The sequence below is a fragment of the Pteropus alecto genome, unplaced genomic scaffold, assembly GCF_000325575.1.
Source record: "Pteropus alecto unplaced genomic scaffold, ASM32557v1 scaffold176, whole genome shotgun sequence".
Classification (NCBI taxonomy): domain Eukaryota; kingdom Metazoa; phylum Chordata; class Mammalia; order Chiroptera; family Pteropodidae; genus Pteropus; species Pteropus alecto.
This window is the reverse complement of record NW_006438644.1, coordinates 471,878-490,731: the sequence shown is the minus strand read 5'-3', so window position 1 is coordinate 490,731 and position 18,854 is coordinate 471,878. Positions and strand designations below refer to the sequence as shown.

The following is an 18,854-nucleotide window of genomic DNA, read 5'->3' as shown; positions in this document are numbered from 1 at the left end:
TGTGAACTAATAAATATGAATTTTAAAAAGCTGTTTAAAGAGGAGGAATCACAGATGAAGAAAAAGTAATCAGAAAGGAAGGAGATGAACCAGGAAAGTATAGCTTAAAACTAAAGGCAGGAAAAATTCAAGAAGGAAGCTTTGGTGGGGAGGATAAGATTAATGTTGTTTAAGGGTAAAATTTGCAACAAGTAGTACATAGCCATAAAGATCTAATGCACAGTATAATAAATATTGCCAATAATATTGTACTATAATTATGTACTGTGAAAAACATCACAACAATGACGATCATATTAAAAAATATAAAAGTGTCAAAGTAACAGGTCGTATACTTTAAATTTACGCAATGATATATGTCAAATATATTCATTAAAAAAGGTGTTGCTTAAAGTGCGATCTGCCTCCTTTATTAGATTCATCTGGTTTGCCTCATATAAATGCAGATTCCTAGATCCCAACCCAGTCCTACTGAATCAGAAACTCTGTGCTTGTGGCCAGGGAATCTGCACTTTTAACAAGCGCTCCAGGTGAGCTTTATGCAGGCCGCTGGTGAGGCCGCTCGCATGCTGAGCAGGACAGTATGGCAAGGCTTGAAAAGAGGACCCATGACCTAACAGAGGGGCTCTGCTGACCCTAAGTCAGTTGTTCATCAGGCGTTAAGAAATAAACTTAACGGTAAGTGAACGTTGTTTGTTATTTTAAAAAATTAGGTAGTGAAGGTTGAATGAATACGGTATGGAACCTGTAGAGTGATCCAGCGACTATGAAAAATTGATTGGTTTGTTTTGTTTAATGAAATTTAATATTTAGAATAGCTTCAGAACATTTTTAAGCAGAGAACAAGGAACCATGGAGACGATGCCAAAGATAGAAGAAAAAAAGGTGGAGAGAAATTACAGGTGAACGTAGATGATGGAGCGAGGACATGGAGGAGGCTGGTGAAGGTCACAGGGACAGATAAATTAGTTTTGGAAGGTGTTTTCCAAGTGAGGGCAGGGTGAGAGCAGGAGTTTGGGGGAGATACATAGTATTTCTTAACTATTATTACAAAAAAAAATAGCAGCAAAACTCAATGATTGGATTACTGGCTGGTGAGGGCCTGCCATGGCCGAGTCTGCATAGATGGCTCTAAAAAGAGGAGATGGGGACAATGAGCACATGATCGGTGACGTCTAGCATGGCCCTTATTCAAAATTCAGTTTTGCGTTTAGACCGTAAATCCTGCCTTTCGGTTCAGGACATGTGTTCACCTTATTGACACCGCTCATGATATAAATGAATGGCAGATAAGCAAAATACTTCAATCTCAGAGATGTCAACTTGGATTAATTAAAGAGGTAACTGCTTTAAAAATGTCAAGCGCAACGTGACTTTTCAAAATTCTGGGAATGTGACATATTTCAAGGCAGCGATCTGCAATCGAATGCTCTCAGACTGACCACTTGCACTCAAAGTCATCAAGTATTTAGCTCGATTATTTTCAGACAGTTAACGAGGTGATTCTGGAGCTCTGGCTGTTAAAGCATCACTGCTCTCAAACCTCACGTGCCAACTGCTCACTCTCTTCCCACCTCCCCCCTTGCTCCTCCCCAGGTGACTCGGATGGGCTTCTCTGGTCAAGAGCTCTGGAGAAAATGCCTCATAGCCAAAGTATTTTCAGCCTTTCTATTTATTTCTGATCGCATAAAACTGGTATCACCGCTGCTATTACAGTTTCCATAAATCCGTGTTTGTCCCTTGAGTGAAAATCTAGTCATGATACAACCACTTTCCTCTTGGTCATACAAATGCTTTTAAGAGGATTTCCAGTATGGTTAGCTCTTAATACTAATACCTATATTCCACTAATTATAATAAGAATAGTACCTGTATTTGAATAATGTTTCAGTTCGTGAAGGCACCTTTAGGTGCATTACCTTGTATTGTTTGGGAAAAAAAGTGTATTTAAAAATGATGTCCATATGCCACAAGACAGTCTATAGATCAGGATGGAAAGCCTGAGTTGCATTGTTTATCGTGAGTCATAATTCTTTTCAAGATAGGGCTTCTCTAATTAGCTTTATAAATATAAATTGTGCCTTGCGCTCAGGATATTTCAAGGTATTGGCCTTGAACAATCATGTCAAGAAGTTTTACCTAAAACCCATTCACCTTTCTCTCAGATACAAGATAGAATCCGCTTGAGTGTCCGTCAGTGAATGACAGTGTTACAATGGCTCCTGGGTGCAAAGCTCAGGGGGCACATCCTACCAATGGTCACGGCATGGACTCAGGATTGACACTGTCCTGGCTACCCTGCTTTAGCGCCCAGGCTGAAAGGACAGTCTACCATCAAAAAACCCACTGGGGCAGGACTGAAGAATGGCTCATTGCACTGAGATGTCCGTCCTGCTTTTACCTTAGCAAGAATGTCCTCTAGGGCAGTGCGGTCCCCAACCTTTTTGGCACCATGGACCAGTGCTCCTATGAGCATCTGATGCTTGAGGATCTGAGGTGGAGCTGAGGCTGTGATATTGGCACTGGGGAGCGGCTGCAAATACAGATGAAGCTTCGCTGGCTCACCTGCCACTTACCTCCTGCTGTGTGGCCCGGTTCCTAACAGGCCATGGACCGATACCGGTCCACAGCCTGGGAGTTGGGGGACCCCTGCTCTAGGGAAGCTCTCCCACTTAACCAGTTTCCTGTCTTCAGATTTGGCAAGATCTGAATGTAGACTATGCTTTGGGATGGGGTTTTACAGCAATCTCATAATATTGTCAGGGTTTTGTTTAAGGCCAGAGGCTGGAAGAGTACCTCCATCCTTGCTTCCTTATTTTAACTCCATGCTATTATTTATGCACAATTTCTCTCCCCTGTGGTAAGTTCCTTAAAAAGTTGGAACTGTGAATTTCCATTTTTGGTTTTCTTTTTCCCATGCCATACTAAGCTTTGCACAAAAGTGGGCACTATTTAACTGCCTGCTAAACATTAATAATTAGCATTCTAAGTAAAATATGTTAACAAAGTTATTCTTAAATTTATTTGATAATAATTAGTTGATATTAAATGTATCCTTACATTTTCCTCTAGGTCTAACATTTGCAAATGGTCTATTTGTCAAGTACCTAAAATTCATTCATTTTCTTGGTTCAAAATTTACTTACAAAAGTGATCAACAGATGCAAGACACAAAGGGATGTAAACAAACAAGAGTTCCACTGGATATTGTCTATATTAGCCAAATAATTTATAGGATTCGTTACCTTGTATAATATTGAACGAGTTCCAGTAGGCAGAGCAGTTAGTGTGTAATATGTCACGGGCATCGTGACATGGAAATGCTTGTTCATATAGTCCATTAGGGACAAGTTCCTCTTTCAGATGAATGTGTAAATCTTTGTAAAGTCAATGGGGTGAACATTTAAGTGGTTCTCCTTTCTCATTTTTCAAAAAGTGTATTTGACTGCAAATAGCAAAATACATTGTGCGTGTTATGGGGAGCAGATGTGAGCTGAGAGAAAGTGATCAGGAAAGCCCGTGTATGTCTCCTTTGAGTTTACTGAACTTGATATTTGCAGGACAAGGATCATTCTTTTTTAAGAGAAATGTTCCATAATTTTCTCATTATGTCTTTAAAAAAATCCTTGGATAAAGTGTCACAATATTTTTATTTATCTATCATTATAAAAAGTTTGAGCAACATTCTTTTTGGTAGCATCCAGGATTATAATTTAAAATAGATGTTTACAGATGTCACAAGACTGGGTAGGTTTAGCGAGCCAGTTAAATCTTAAATCCCTACAGCTTATGGTTTTCCTTTCACAGTCCAATGTGTATTATAGGTGTCTGACCTCTATGGAGAAGGATTCTACTGCTAAACCAAGTTATCCAGTTCTTAATTCTTAATATTGTCACACAGATATACACATATACGCAAACATTATGTATATATATATATCACTACTTTCTTCCAAACTAATTTAGTAGATTCGGAAACAAAAACAAAAACAAAATTTTATATTCAAAATATAATAGAAACAAAAGTATCATTAGTAAATCCTATTCATCATTCATCAGTAGAAATTTTTTTGGGAGATGTTAGGGTAGAAAAAAAATTTTTTTAAATGAAATGAAAATTCCTGATACGATCTATTCTAACTAGAAAAAAATCATGAAATAAACCTTTGCATAATGCAGTTACTATTTTAGACATAAACTTCACACGTTGCATATATATTTAAAATCTTTATACTAGTCATTGACCAAAACTTACTGACAAAAATAAACAGAAACAATTTTCTCTTGCACACAAAACCCTCCAGGCTCTTAAAATATGAGTAGATTTTTATTTAATAAAAGAAAAGCTTTCAGCTACAAAGCTGTGAACTGGCGAAGGCTGAATTTCTATTTCATCAGGAGCCCATCCTTTAAATAGCCGATGATGGACTAACCGGATCTTTTTACTGGATCTTTTTCTGAATCTCTTTCCTGTGTCTCCTGCTTTCTACTGTAGCTATACCCTTGGACGAGGCATACGGTCCAGAGACAACTGGAATACCAAGCCATAACTAAGTCCATTCGCCTTTTCATCCAGCTCTGCATGCCCAGTCGGGGGACAAGAAAGCAGACAACAAATAACTCTCAGGAGTCCACAGCCAACGATCTCCTAACCCCAATCATCTCCACTTAACATTTGCAAAAACAATTACAGAGTAAAGCTCCAGCATCTACCCTATAAACCTCACGTAACACGAAAGCTATGCGTAATGGAAGAAACTCAAGGAGATGCCTGCCTTGTGACATCGCAGTTACACTCTGGAAGATCTGAGTCCGCACAGCCGTCCTCTGCCATCCTCGAGGCACATAGATTTTCCGCCACCACCATGAAGCTTCCACTTGCAAAAAGTTAAGTCTGTAGAGCAAAAGGCTAAACTCTGAGTAGGGATGAAAGTTTCCCCTTGTCTGTACGTGGAAGTATGAAAATGCTCACTCTAGACAAATGTTGGTAAGTCTCTCTGCCTGATAATATGACACTGAGCAGTGACAAGTGGTCATGTTTCTAAATAAAACCTACATTCATTAACATGTGCCAGGCTTGATCTCCTGGAATGTAGGCCACGAGTGTAAGAAGGGGAAAGGCTCAGGGTAATTTGCAAGGAGGGGGAGGCTCCAGGTCTAAAGAAAGAAAGCCATCAAAATAAGGCTGGCTGCAGACACTCCATCGCTCTGCAAGGACAGTCACCTTTTCTTGTGGGCTATTTGTTAACTCGGACAGGATGTTTGAAAAAAATAAATCACTCAAATGCAAACAAACAAAATCTCCATGAGCACAGCCGATTGCAGTAGCAAAGAGGAGCAATTTCTTTTTTTCTTCAGCCTCATATGCCAGCTAAGTGGTGTAAGTAGGAGTTTTAGGGGCGGTTAGGGAAGGCGGGATGGAAATGATATTCTGTGGGATAGTACTTGGTCTTGATCTTTGAGTAGACAGACTATGTGAGCATGAAAATAAAAAAAAAAAAATTATTCTCCCCTTACATATTTAAAGCCTTTGTCCTTTTAAAAATAATAATGGAAAGTAACAAAAATAATGTGTTCATTTTAAGATGATTAAAAACAAAAGTATTCATTTGCTTGGTGGAATTTCAGGTAACTTTTTCTTCTTTTGTGAATTTCAAGAGTTTCCAAATTTTCTGCACTGAGTCTGTATTAATTTCATAATTTAACTTTTAAAGAAAATAATCTTCCAAATTATTAATTACTGGTAATTTAATACAATGTGACTAATGCTGGCTGCTTTAAATCCTGTTTGGAGTAAGGTATACATACACACAAATAAGTTAGAAATAACTTAATAAATAATGAACGTTTGCCAAGTTCTTTTTAAAAGCTGTATATAACGAATTGCAACTAAAATAACACAAGACATTTGGTTTTGCTTGTGTGAGTTGATTGCTTTTAAAACAGAAACACATTTTCTTTGTAAAAGAAGCAAACCTGTATTTTATATATAAGAAACATACTCCAGAAAAGTTAGTGATAAATAAAATTATTTTTCAAATCTTGCCACTTAAACATATCCTATTGTGACTTTTTAAAATACAACAATCACTCCTCTGATATATTATTTTTAACATATCGGGAATGTGAACATAAGCTTTGGTTAAAGGAATATATTGGTCATGAATCATAATAGTAGGAAAATTTATTTTTTCTTGATTATGAATAACATTAAAAAAACTTGAGAACGTTAAACTTTTTTATTGCCATTATTTCTTTAGTTTAATTCCTTTTTACTTTATTCAGTTTTCCTCATGGGTTAAAGTTTGTTGTTTTTCCTCCCCTGCTCGTTATCATTAGCATGATACATTTAATCCAGTGAATTAAATATCAGGCAAGTCAAGGCTTTAAAGATACAATTGTAGCAACAGCAAAAAATAAATAAATAAATAACAATATAAATGTCCACCAATAGGGAAAATACTGGATAAATCATGGTATATTAAAACCATGACTACTCTGTAGCTCTGTAGAAGAATGAGATTGGTATACATAGTGTTTTAATAGTGTCTATGGTCCTTTCCCATGTTGTCTCATTGGAGATGTGGCAGTTATTTTGAAAATGAGGCATCTTGGGCTCAGAGAGGTTATGCAGAAAGCCCTAGGTCACACAGCCAGAACAGGGAGGACTAAACTCAGGTTTCCTGATGTGCTGTTTCCATGCTTGCTGCATCTCTGCTTTCCTGGTCTTAGTCAGATATCTCTAGACTGACTACAATGAGACAATAACAGCCATAAATGCCAAGAATGAAGTCTCCTTTTTCCTCTAGTGCGGGCAGAACTCCCGTTAGACCGAAACTCCGTCTGAGGGCAGCTGCCACAACTGCGCAAAGCCTTTTTTGCACTGCACATGCTGTTTACCCACCTCTAAAGTAGAGCCTCTGAACTCCCTCTGAGATGAGAGCTGATGCTTATTGAGCATTTCACGTGCTAAGTGGTTCACGGGTACTATCTCATCTAAACCTCCGAATAACCTTTTGCACATGTGGTAACTGAGGTAGTGAGAAGACAAGTAATGTATGGTGTAGGTGAAGCAGAAACACGTTACAACCTGGGCAGCTGAAGACCGAAGCCTGAGCTCAGCTTTATTCTTCTCTGTACGTCTGCCACTTTCCATCCTATGCTGTAGATGGGAAAAACTCAACAAATATTGGAGTGACCACTCTGTCAGAAGAACTGTCAGGTTCTGGGATGACACTGGTGCTCAAGTTGGATACGCTTACATTTTCAAAGAGAAAAGAAACCCTTAATCAACTGCCCCCACAAAGGTATTTATTATGGAGAGGGAAATGCTATGAAGGAGAAGTACAGCCTCGTGAGCAGGTAAGAAGAATTTGACCTGAGCTGGAGAAAAGAAAGAAGGTGAAGAGCTAGGAGCTGGTCAGGCCAGGTGGGGGCGGGGGACTGAGGGGAAGATACAACAGGAAGAGGAAGACCCTGAGGGGTCATGTGCATACTTGCTTTACTACCCTTATTTGGTTAGAGACCATTTTCTTTTTGATCTGTACCTGTAAGAGCCGGCATCAGCCAATTACAGCTGCCCACCTGTTTTGGTAAATACAATGCCATGGGAACCCAGCCTGGCTTTTCTGTTGACGTAGTCTCTATGGGTGCTTTTGCCATACAACGACACAAGAGTTTTGGTAGCAACCGTCTGGCCCACAAAGCCTAAAACCTCTATTCTCTGGTCCTGTGCAGGAAGTCTGCCAACCTCTGCCTTGTTGCAATATGCGCAGTTCATACGTGGGAGGCATTTGATAGATTTTTATGAATTGCATTTGTTTTTACTCTACTTCTATGCAATGTTCAATAGAACTATAATAAATACACAGAATAAAAGCAACCAGTCACAGAAACACCATATATTATACAATTCCATGTACATGAACCTACCAAAATGCGTAAATCTATACAGACAAAAAGTGGATTAGGGGTGGACCGGGGCTGGAGGAAGGAGAGTAGAGGGAGGAAAGGGGATTGTTAATGGGTAATAGGGTTTTATTTGGTGGGGATAAAACTGTTCTAAAATTGATAGTGGTGATGAATGTAACGCTCTGTAAATATACTAAAAAATCACTGAATTGTATGCTTTTGATAGAAGCGTTATACAGTATGTAAATTATATGTCAATAAAACTGTTATTGAAAGAAAAAAACAGAGCCAAGTAACTAAAGTGTGCTTTTGTTCTGGTGATGGGGATTTAGGTTTGATGCAGGGAAGAAGAATATACTTATTTTAGAGAGTCTAGTCAATTTTTTTAAGTCATTACAGCAGAGCAAACGACTTAAGTCTGACTTGCCTAGACCCTGAGATAGGAAATGTTCGAAAATGCATTGCCTATTATAAGAAGCACTAAAAAACTAATGCTAAAAGACAAATTTTCTGTTACTCCTGAGCTCTAGAAAAATTGCTATGTGGGTTTTATCAGAGAGTTCACTGACAAAATGAAAGCCAGAATCCTTGAAGACAGTTTTATAGAAATTACAATGATGACTGTTTCTTATGTTGACTCTTAGTGAAAATCAAGGGCTCAGAAATGCTTTCAATTGTCTAAGCCAGTGCTGAACAATAGAACTTTCTGGGATGATGAAAAGATTCTGAATCTGTAGTGCCCAGTAAGGTAGCTATCATCCTCATATGGTTATTAAACATTGGCAATGTGGCCAGTGCAACTGACTAGAATTAAAATTAAACTGTAATTTAATTGTATTCCATTTCACTAAGTTTAAATAGCCTCACCTAGCTAGTGTCTGCTATCCTGGACCAAGAAGGTCTAGAAAGTATGGAAAGTATGCAACACTGTCCACTGAGCCCTAAAAGTAACTGAGCACATCTCATTGCCCTAAAAAACTGACAACGATTGAGAATGGTTAAAAAATTCAATGCAAAACACACCTGTTTTGTACTCAGAATGGTCTAAATTAATCCACTAGTGATAGGAAGTTGACACAACCATGCGTTCTATTTGTCTGTAGTAATAGGATTATTATCGGTGAATCTTCCTCTGTCTGTCTCTGTGTCTGTCTGTCTCTCATCAGCATATTTCTGTTATTTGGGAAGCTATTCACTGAAAATATAATCTATTCACTGAAAATTCAACTTTAGTAATGTACCTTTTGAAAAAGTAAACTAAATAACATCTAGAGAATTCTCACTTAAAATCATCTTCAAGAATAACCTCTCCATTCCCACAAGAGCACCAAAACACAAAAAAATGTCAAAAGGCATAACTGGGTTATGTTCTGTTGTTATTTGGGAAGCTATTCACTGAAAATATAATCTATTCACTGAAAATTCAACTTTAGTAATGTACCTTTTGAAAAAATAAACTAAATAACATCTAGAAAATTCTCACTTAAAATCATCTTCAAGAATAACCTCTCCATTCCCACAAGAGCACCAAAACACAAAGAAATGTCAAAAGGCATAACTAGGTTATGTTCTGTTTTAATGAATCAGTATGACAAAAAAAGTCGAAAGAGAGAAGAGCGTTGAATGAGACTGAATCATAGAAACTGAATCAAATATTTCAGCTGGCAGGTCATAGTGGAATTTGGGTGCAGGAGGTGGCATCTAGTTTGTGCACTAGCAAGCTCTGATAAACAAGGAGATAGAAGGCAAATGTAATGGTGGAGGGTCATTTAGGAGAGGCTTCAAGGAGACTATGAATACCGTGTGGCATTAAACTTGAAGATAAGTTAATGGTCAACACATCATCTAGTCCACTTTGGAAGGAGGCAATTAGAAATGGACAACATATGTACAAAAGTCTTCCACAATAGTCTACTTCACAAAAGTAGAAACATACGAGCATTTTTGGGACTATAGTATATGTACGTTATAAATATTTAACTGATTCAACTTTAGTAATGTATCCTTTGGAAAAATAAACTAAATAACATCTAGAAAATTCTCCCTTGAACCATCAGACAGAGAAGTTATAAATAATCATGATTTTGAGGCTAAAACACCTAATTCATTTGATGTAATGTTGGCTAACAGGTAGGCATACACTAAACTAGCTGCTTACGCTTAAATTATATCAAATTTAAAACATCTTTGACATAGTGTGTCCTCATATTTCACACCATTGAGCCACGCAAAATTAAAATAAAGAATGTTAACTGGTTTAGCTGAATTACATGGCAATGCAAGCCAATCCATGAGTCATCACCTGACCAAAAGAATTCAGGACTGTTTACCAAGAGGGTGGCTTCCCGAAGAAGGGTATTTATAGCACAAGAGGATTTAATTTCTCCTTCTGAAATAAGATTTTATCAGTGACTGAGAATCTCAAACAGAGCATTGGGATCCTAAACCTACAAAGATGCCTAAAAACTTACAGTAATTTAAATTGAACTGTACGCTTCCATCTCTTTATAGTACCATTGCTTAGAGCATTTAGCTCATCATTTTACTTGATTTCTTTGGCTATCTGTACTCCCACCATGAATACAGAGATAAGGAAGTCATAAGTCTGGCAGCTAAGAGAGCACAGTGCTCTAGACCATGGGCTGTGCAGTCTGAGGGTGCAGGCTCTGGCACTCAGCACGTGTGACCATGGACAAACCCAAGCTTCAGCTTCTGCATTTGGAAAACAAGTATAATAATAATGTGCACTTCAAAGTGTGTTGTGAATAACTCATGAGAAGATGCGTATGAAGCCTGTAGCATCGTCACTGGCACAAACTAGGGGTTAGATAAATGTTAGCTGTTACAGTGCTAACTGTTAAACATTTTGAAAATTTGTAAATAAACGTAAGCATTTATTCCATTTTTGTTTTATGAAAATATAATAAATTATGTCACTTTTTTCTTAAATTAGATCCTCTTTGATAACTCCATTATAGAAAAAAATATACAAAATGTTTTCAAAATTAACATATGGAATTGTCATGCCTACACGCAGTTTTTGTGGGCACACAGTATTCAAAAGGCTCTGTTTCGTGTCCATTTTTATGTAGCACGGCTCAAGAAAGGAATACAGATAAAAAAGTGTATTGGGGATTAGCTCCAAAATGGCTGTGAATCAGAAGCATTTGTTACATTCCAACTCTCCAAACTGCCATAAAGAAGAATACCCATTCAAATATTCAAATATTAATTCATTCATTCATTGCATCCAGGTGCTGTTCTTGGTGTTTCCAATATTCAGTGAACAGAATGGGCAAAGATGTCTGCTCTCATAGAGCCTCCATTCCAACATGAAGTGACGTCCAGCTAACCTAAAGCATCTACTTAGTCATTCCCTCTTTTCACATCAAATAACACTGCCTCATTCAATCATGTCAGACTTCTATGTGCTAGTAAAGACCCTTGTATATATTTTTCTTTTTGATTTTATTCCTTTTACTCACCCTACCCTTCTGCAATAGAACCTGAATGTAATATTCCTCTTATAGATGAGGCAGACACTTAATAGTTATCATTAAAAGCTAAGCACAAAATTACAATAATGAAGCAGATTATTTTTACAACTAAATAGAGTGGCAATATTTAGCTTTATTCCTTGCTAATGAGAAATAAGTAGGAATGTGAAAACTTTTTTTTTTTGGCTATTGTAGACCAAAACACCCCCCAAGATAATGATTGACAGTTTTACATTCTTCCTTTCAGGCAGCTGAATATCCATGAAGTCCTAAAATAAATAATTTTCTCTTGAGAATAAATTTTGTTTGGATATGACTTTCTTTCAGCTAACTGCAAACACCATTAAGTTTATAAAATAAGAATTTTAAAGTTAACAGAAGTGACATTTATGAGAAAAGCATGAACTAAAATGCTGGAATAAAGAACGGAGATTTATTGGATTATCTCTAGCTGAAACGTAAGATGGACTGAACGCTTTAAAACTCTGCACGCACGTGTCTATTGACAGGTCCTTGTTACCTGGCTGCCATGAGATCCAGGAGATGCTGCCACCGGTCGTTGACCTTTCCGAGCTTGTATTCGATCTCAGAGGCTTTGCTTTCATGGCTGGCTCTAGCAAGTCGCTCTCCCATTTGTTGAAGCTGGATTTTGTTCTCTTGGGCAATAGCAATTTCTTCTTGATAATCCTGTGTAATAAGTAGCAATCATAGAGGTCAGAAAGCATATTCCTGATACTTTCAGCTTGGCTGTACTAGAAATGTGATAATTACAGTTTTCTAGCGCTTAGGAATAGTTTGGGCATGAGGAATACCCCGTGAATATCTGTCCATGTGTACAAGACTTAGTAGAACCTATTTCTCAGGTTTATAAATTATGTTTATAAATTATGTTTTCTAAAGAAACTGTCAGTTTTCTTGATCCTAGGATTTTTTTCTTAGTTCCTCTCTAGTGATGTTACCACTTTAAAAACAAAAACAAGAAACACAAAAGAAAACTAATATGCATAAATGATTCCCACTGAACTGGTAACTACACCCCAAAATAGTGAATATTATTTATCAGCAGATAATCTATATCATTACAAAGTGAAAATATTCTCTGTATTTTTAGCATAAAAGAAGCTTTTCCATGCAAGTTTGTTTTATATGAAGAAGGTAAAACATTTGTAATAGAGTGACAGGAACGTAATTATGAGCCAGACCATCTACCTACTAAAAGTACGCCTAAGCATTAGGAAGAGTGAAAACATATGTAGCCAGGCATCTCATACCTTCTTGAGCTTCTCTATCATTTCTTCAATGAGAATGTCTCCATTTTGGGAAACTTTGCTTTCCATCTGAGTCAACCATTCGCAAAGCTCCTTGTTCTTCTCACTGAAGACTGCCCATTCATTCAACCTCTCGCTTACTTGCTGCCGCCTTAGGGAGAGCTGAAAAGTTTAAAATGAGAGAAAATGCAAAAGGATAATCAGAGTGGAACTCATATCCTGGGGGAAATAGCCCATGCACTTGCTGGGCGGACCGATAGAAGCGATAGTGCCTGTCCTTAGGTATCATTCCCTGAGGTGCAGTCCAGGGACGCTGCTCTTTAGCATCGAGTTTTCACAAGTCTCTGCCATTAAGACAAGTGGGAGGTATTGAACCCTGTGCTTCCCTCCTGGAGAGCCATGTGCCTGTTCACTGCCGACACATTCTGAACAATCCAGCTGTACACTATAGTTGGTCCTGTGTAGATATAAAGAGGATTATTGTACTCTCACTAAAAAAAAGTTTTCTTTGAGGCAGAAAAATACAAAACAGCCAAAGAGTGAATTTACCTGGTATGGGGGTGAGGGTGGGGAGGGGCGGATGGATACTGATAGGAATGGAAAAGGCTAAGAAAACACAGATTCAAAAGTTTTGGGGACAAATTTCACCTATGCTTTGCTGTTCCAAGACAGCACTGATGATAAGAGCACATGGCTTCCTTCTCTGCCCTTTCCTCTAGGACTCTGCCGGCAGAGTGTACAGGATTCTGATCTGCTAGAATACTAAGATTTTGAATTTTCTGGTGGATATGACTTTTTTCTTTTCATTCACAGAGCATCAGAGTTAGGAGTGTGGCTGATAGTTAAAATTCTGGTTCAATGACGTCCAAGCTGAAGCTATATTTTCCTAATTGGAACCTCTCAAAGCAAACATTTTCCAAGAAAAGACTAGAAACTCCTGCCTTTGAGACTTATGATTAACAGGTCTTGCTATGTGTAGCTCCTCCCTTCTGCTTCCCCCCAATCTTGGCCATGCGCAGGAATGATTTCCAGGGCTTTTCTCAAAAACATCTGCAGGAAAGATGACCAACAGTTGAAAAATATTATATATTTCTTTGAGAGGTAGGTATTATTATCTCCATTCCAGAGACAAGGAAAGAGGTTAGGGACATTTGAGGCATTTGTTTATAGTCAATATGAGATAGGACCAGCAAAAGCTTGAGTCTTTGATAGAGGCTGTAATATAACATGATCAAATATCCAGAGGCAAGTGAGATTCAAAAACAGTCTTCATCATGCACTAATGATATGACCAGGGCCGGGTTATTCATCTTCTCCAAGTCTTACTTTCTTCATTTGTAAACTCATCTTTCATTGGTTCCAAAATTCATTAAACAAATGTTTATCGTTTACAGTGAACGAGTATCTACTATGCGCCAAGCATTGTCCTATGTACTGGAATACAGTAGGCTCATAATAGAACACAAACAATGATTTAAGAAAGTGACAGGTAAATACTAAAAACTTAACAAAAACAGGCCATTGATATACTGCTACTGCTATACATGACTACATGGCATCATTTGAGCTTTTCATTTTGTTTCCTCCTCGACCGTCCTCTATATTCAATATCTCCACTAAGTAGCTGGAATATGTGTATATCTAGTGTTTATCACACACCGTGGAAGTGTTGCTTTCATTTGCTTACTCAGAGCAAGAGCTCAAAGAGCAAGAGGTAGGCTATATGTACTGCAAATGTACCAAAAGCCTTTCGAAAGATTTAAATTCATAATTGGGAGAGCATTTTCCTTTTGGTTTGTAAAACTAATATTTAGGTCGTATGATAAGGGAACACTACCACCGTTTTCTTTGGGTTCGGCTGAAACCCTCAAATTATTTATCATCTTAGCACATATTTACATTTTCTGAAGGGTGTAAACACACTGCGTTGCCACCAGCTGACAAGTACCAGCTAAAACCTTCACAGAGTGAGGCAGCTGAACAGGAAATACATCCTTTTCTACTTCAAATATTTTTACCACGACAATTTGAAAAATACCGAGCAATTACAATGATGATATATTTATATCTCAATCAGAATTACAGATGCATCTAGAAACCAAAACAGAAATAAAAGCAAATATAAGCTATGGCTGGCTGCACACAGGCGCAATCAACCATTTGGGGAGTCTATTTGAAAATGCGATACTTTAACATGTTAACTCTGCTCTGCCACGTTTACTTACAGCACTTCTTCCTCGTTCTCATCTGAGTCCCAATTACTCCTGCCTTCCCATCAGCTGCTTTGACTGGAATATGAACAGATCCCTCACTCTTTACAGAGGGATACTGCCATGTTTATTTCAAGTTTGTAACTTTTAAAATGAGACATAGGCACAGGCTCATTTCCTTTTGTGGTTTCATACTTAAGAGAATTTCTCCGGAAACGCTAACTCAAGCACTAGTAACTGATCTACATGCCTCCTTACATTAATATCCTGGCACCTTCGGTATGACCATGACTAAACTCTCACCTGTTTAAATATTCTTATTAGATGGAAGGAATGTGAGATATGTACACTTTAGCTTCATGCCTTAAAAACACTATATATTCAGTCTGCTTCCTTTTTTACTTACGTTTGAGTCCACTCACAGGTATGAATCTCTTTATGGCATATCGTATGATCAACAGCAGCTTTCAAAATGTACTTCTAAATGCACTGTTGTCTCTCTGTATGTCTCTATATATCTAAGACTGGTGAGCAATTTTACAGCATAAATTTTTTTCCTTTTTTCTTTTTCCAGCTTTATTGATATATAATTGACATAACATTGTGTAAGTTTAAGGTGTACAATGTGATGATTTTGTACACATGTATACGGAGAAACGACTACCACCAGGTTAGTTAACATACCTATCACCTTACATAATTACCTGTTTTGTGTGGTTAGAACATTTAAGATCTACTTTTTAAGCAACTTTCAAGTCCATAGTACAGTCCGTGAATCAGAGTCACCACGCGGTAAGTTAGAGCCGCAGAATTTACTCATCTTGTAACTGGAAATTGGTGCCCTTTGTACCTCATGGTATTTCTACACAGTACTAGTTTTCTTAAATTGAAAAGTATTGCATAATCATAATCTTCTTAACTTCAAAATATTCAGAAACCTTGTCATTATTTTACATTTAGAGGAACATAAGTACAAAGATATAAAACAAATGTCCTAAAGGCTTGTCTAAATTATTAACAGTACATATGACCATTTAGCTTCTCTAAGCACTGTAGATAAAAATAAATGGTCTTCGTCCTTGAGGACTTCACAGTCTTGAAATCAAGTCACAAACATTAAAAAAAGAAGAGAGGAACAATGCACTGACCCATGACGGCACAGAACGCAAGAGAAATGGGACTTCAGAGAAGCAGAAAAATACTGAAGTCCGAGCATCGCAAACAATGACATCATAGGTGTTGTGGCATTTGAAAGAAGAAGATGGCTTAGAAAATGGAAGGGAAGGAATAAGTCAATCTAGACAGGAAGAATGGCCTGAGCAAGGTCTTGGAGCAGGGCAATTCAAGGCAGGCTTGGGAAGGAAATAGGAGTCAATATCTAAAGTGCGATCTCTCTGAAAGCTTTACCGACATCAGTTAGCCTGAGACATGGATCTAGTCCAATTCATTTCACCTAATATGTTGAAAAGTATTGAGTCAGCAAGTAGTGCTAGACGTGAACTTGTTTATACCCAGTGTTCTTCACCGTATAGATTCTTCTGGACTAATTTTAGTCTCAGCTCAACTGTAAACTTCATCATAGGGAAGTTTACTGCAGCTTGTAAAATTCACAATAATTACTGTGACTGACTCATTTAACAAATATGCATCACAGCTTATTATGTGCCAGGCAAGGCAACTGGGAACAGGAAGGGACATGACAGACATGGTCCCTGCTTCTTGGAGAGTATAATCTCCAGGCCATCGGTCAGAGCCTGTTCTTCACTTGTGGGCCTTCAGTCGATGTTATTCCTTTGGCCTTGAATGTCTTCTCATGACTTTTCCTTCAATCTTTTCCTTTCATTTCCAAATCAAAACCCAGTGTGGGATCTCTTTTAAGGTATTATACATACAGAAGATAATTAATAAATGAGTGAAGTGTGACTAAAAATGTCTCAAAGCATGAATTATTAAAAACCACCATGGTAAATCAACAGCAATGATAAATGTGCCATATACAAAACCAGTTCCACAGTATCTTCTAAAATTGCAAATAAAACAATGGTTTTTCACATGTTTAAAGTAAGAAAGAGACCACTAATATCTACCTAGCAAAACCATATCCGTGAACCACAAAACTTGATTCCTCTTTAAAATTTTGTGCCAGTCAGTGAAAGAATGAACAAAACAAATCCAGTTTGAATGCATCTTAAATACAGAAGGGTAAGAAATAATTATCTTCATCCGAAATATTATTGTAGTAATCACAGAGTTCTTCCTCTGTGCTCACTATGAGTTATGGGACGGGTCCAAATGTGGCTCAAGACATTTGACATTCCAATCCTCTGCCAGGTTTCCACCTTTCTGAGCTAATGCTGAGTGTAGCATTTATCTTACCTGATGGCATAGTTCTTCCCACTGCCTCTGCAGAAGCTCCACGCGTTCGTTCAGGATGGAGATATCATCGGCACTGATGTAGGTACAGAGGGTGTCCTTCAGTAGTGTCAGCTGTGCCAAGTCATCTGTCCAGCTCCCCACTGCATTTTCCAATTCCTGGATTAAAAAACAAAACAAAACAAAACAAAACAAATCTTGAATACCCACTGACATCCGTCATCAACAATTTCTGTAGTATATTCAGAATCCCTTCTTGATGCAATTACCTTTCCATCCCACTCTGTTCGAACATCTAACTTGGTATCTACTTATTTGCTTCCTACACACCTTGATAATTTGTCAAGTTCTTCTGATTAAATATCATGTTGCTTACAGAATCTTCCTATACCATCTGTTCACCATTTCATTGATCATTTGATCATCTTTTCTTTGACATTTCAGCACTTCATTGAACTTTTCTTTTAAACTGACTTCATAACCCCCTAACCCATCCTTTCTTTTTGTCTTGAGTTACTGATCATGTAAATCAAATCTTTTTTAAAACCCCAAACTCCTAGATTTAACTTTCATCTTCAAACACTATGAATTGCTACATTCTACAATATAGACTTATAATGTAATAGCTGAAAAGATCTGTTGCTGCTATTATTCAATTTAAAATAATGGACTGAATGCATTTTCTGCAGGAGCAGAGATTTCTTTAAGTAACTGTAAAAAATATGTCTTCTGATCTTTATGGGAATGATTTAAGAAAAAAATATAAAACGATATTTAAATAAGTTGACATTAGTTTCCCCAATGGTTGAACAGGTTTTGCAATTTGTATAACTCATGTTTTTTCCCCAGCTCTTGATGTTTTTAGATTCCAGCTAATTTAGTATATAAATAGAATACTTCACATGGCTTTTCCCTTCTCTTTTTGCCTCCACACAGGAGGCAAGTTTCCAAAGGCAAAGCAATTAACGGTACTGTCTGAGGCTAACTTCCCAGGCAATTGCCTCAAACGAGGTTTCAGCCTGAATTTTCCGGGTAATTGCTTTGTTTTGCTGTTAAGGGTGGTTTGGGGGAAGAGTAGCAGAGAGCTGAATCAAAATGCATCCTTTTAATTTCCAAACTTAATAGCAGGGCATGCTAGTAACTGTTGTGTATTTTGAGAGATGAGGTCCCATGGTAACAGTTTTAGGCTGAATGACCAAAATAGTACAGGCACATTAAATATGAAGCATTTCTGTTTATATGTGTAGACATATTAAATTGTCATACCAATGTAAAGGTTTTCCTCTTTTAATAACAATTTCTAACCCCCAAATCAAACATCAGATTTGGTGTAAGGATTAAAAAAATAATACCACCGCCATCACCAGAAACCACTCTCTCAGACTCACAGACTCCATTAGATGAGTCTACGTAGTAAAAATAAAGCCTTTGGATTCAGGTAACTTCGATGTTTACTAATTTTGAAAAGTTATTAAACTTCCAGAAGCCTCAGTTTGCATATCTGCAGAAACGGAAAGAACATTTTGTCCTCATGAGCCAACGGAGGTAACACTGATATAATTACTGGCACACAGGAGGATCCTAATAAGGCCCCA

The 18,854-nt window shown here is 37.6% G+C and overlaps 1 protein-coding gene across 4 annotated transcripts in view; it reads right to left on the bottom strand.

The window, feature by feature from the left end:
- The window catches only part of LOC102879508 (nesprin-1), a 140,148-nt gene that overhangs the window by 41,142 nt on the left and 80,152 nt on the right, over window positions 1–18,854 (bottom strand). For 2 of the 4 annotated variants that reach the window (XM_025049476.1, XM_025049477.1), the window contains 3 exons: window positions 17,263–17,418; window positions 12,680–12,838; window positions 11,929–12,095 (listed from right to left, as the gene is read on the bottom strand). In XM_025049476.1, the coding sequence (XP_024905244.1) occupies window positions 11,929–12,095; window positions 12,680–12,838; window positions 17,263–17,418 (482 nt within the window). Of the gene's footprint in view, window positions 1–4,771; window positions 5,512–11,928; window positions 12,096–12,679; window positions 12,839–14,901; window positions 15,024–17,262; window positions 17,419–18,854 lie in introns of those variants that run through there. The other 2 variants (XM_025049478.1, XM_025049479.1) reach the window with 2 other exon arrangements.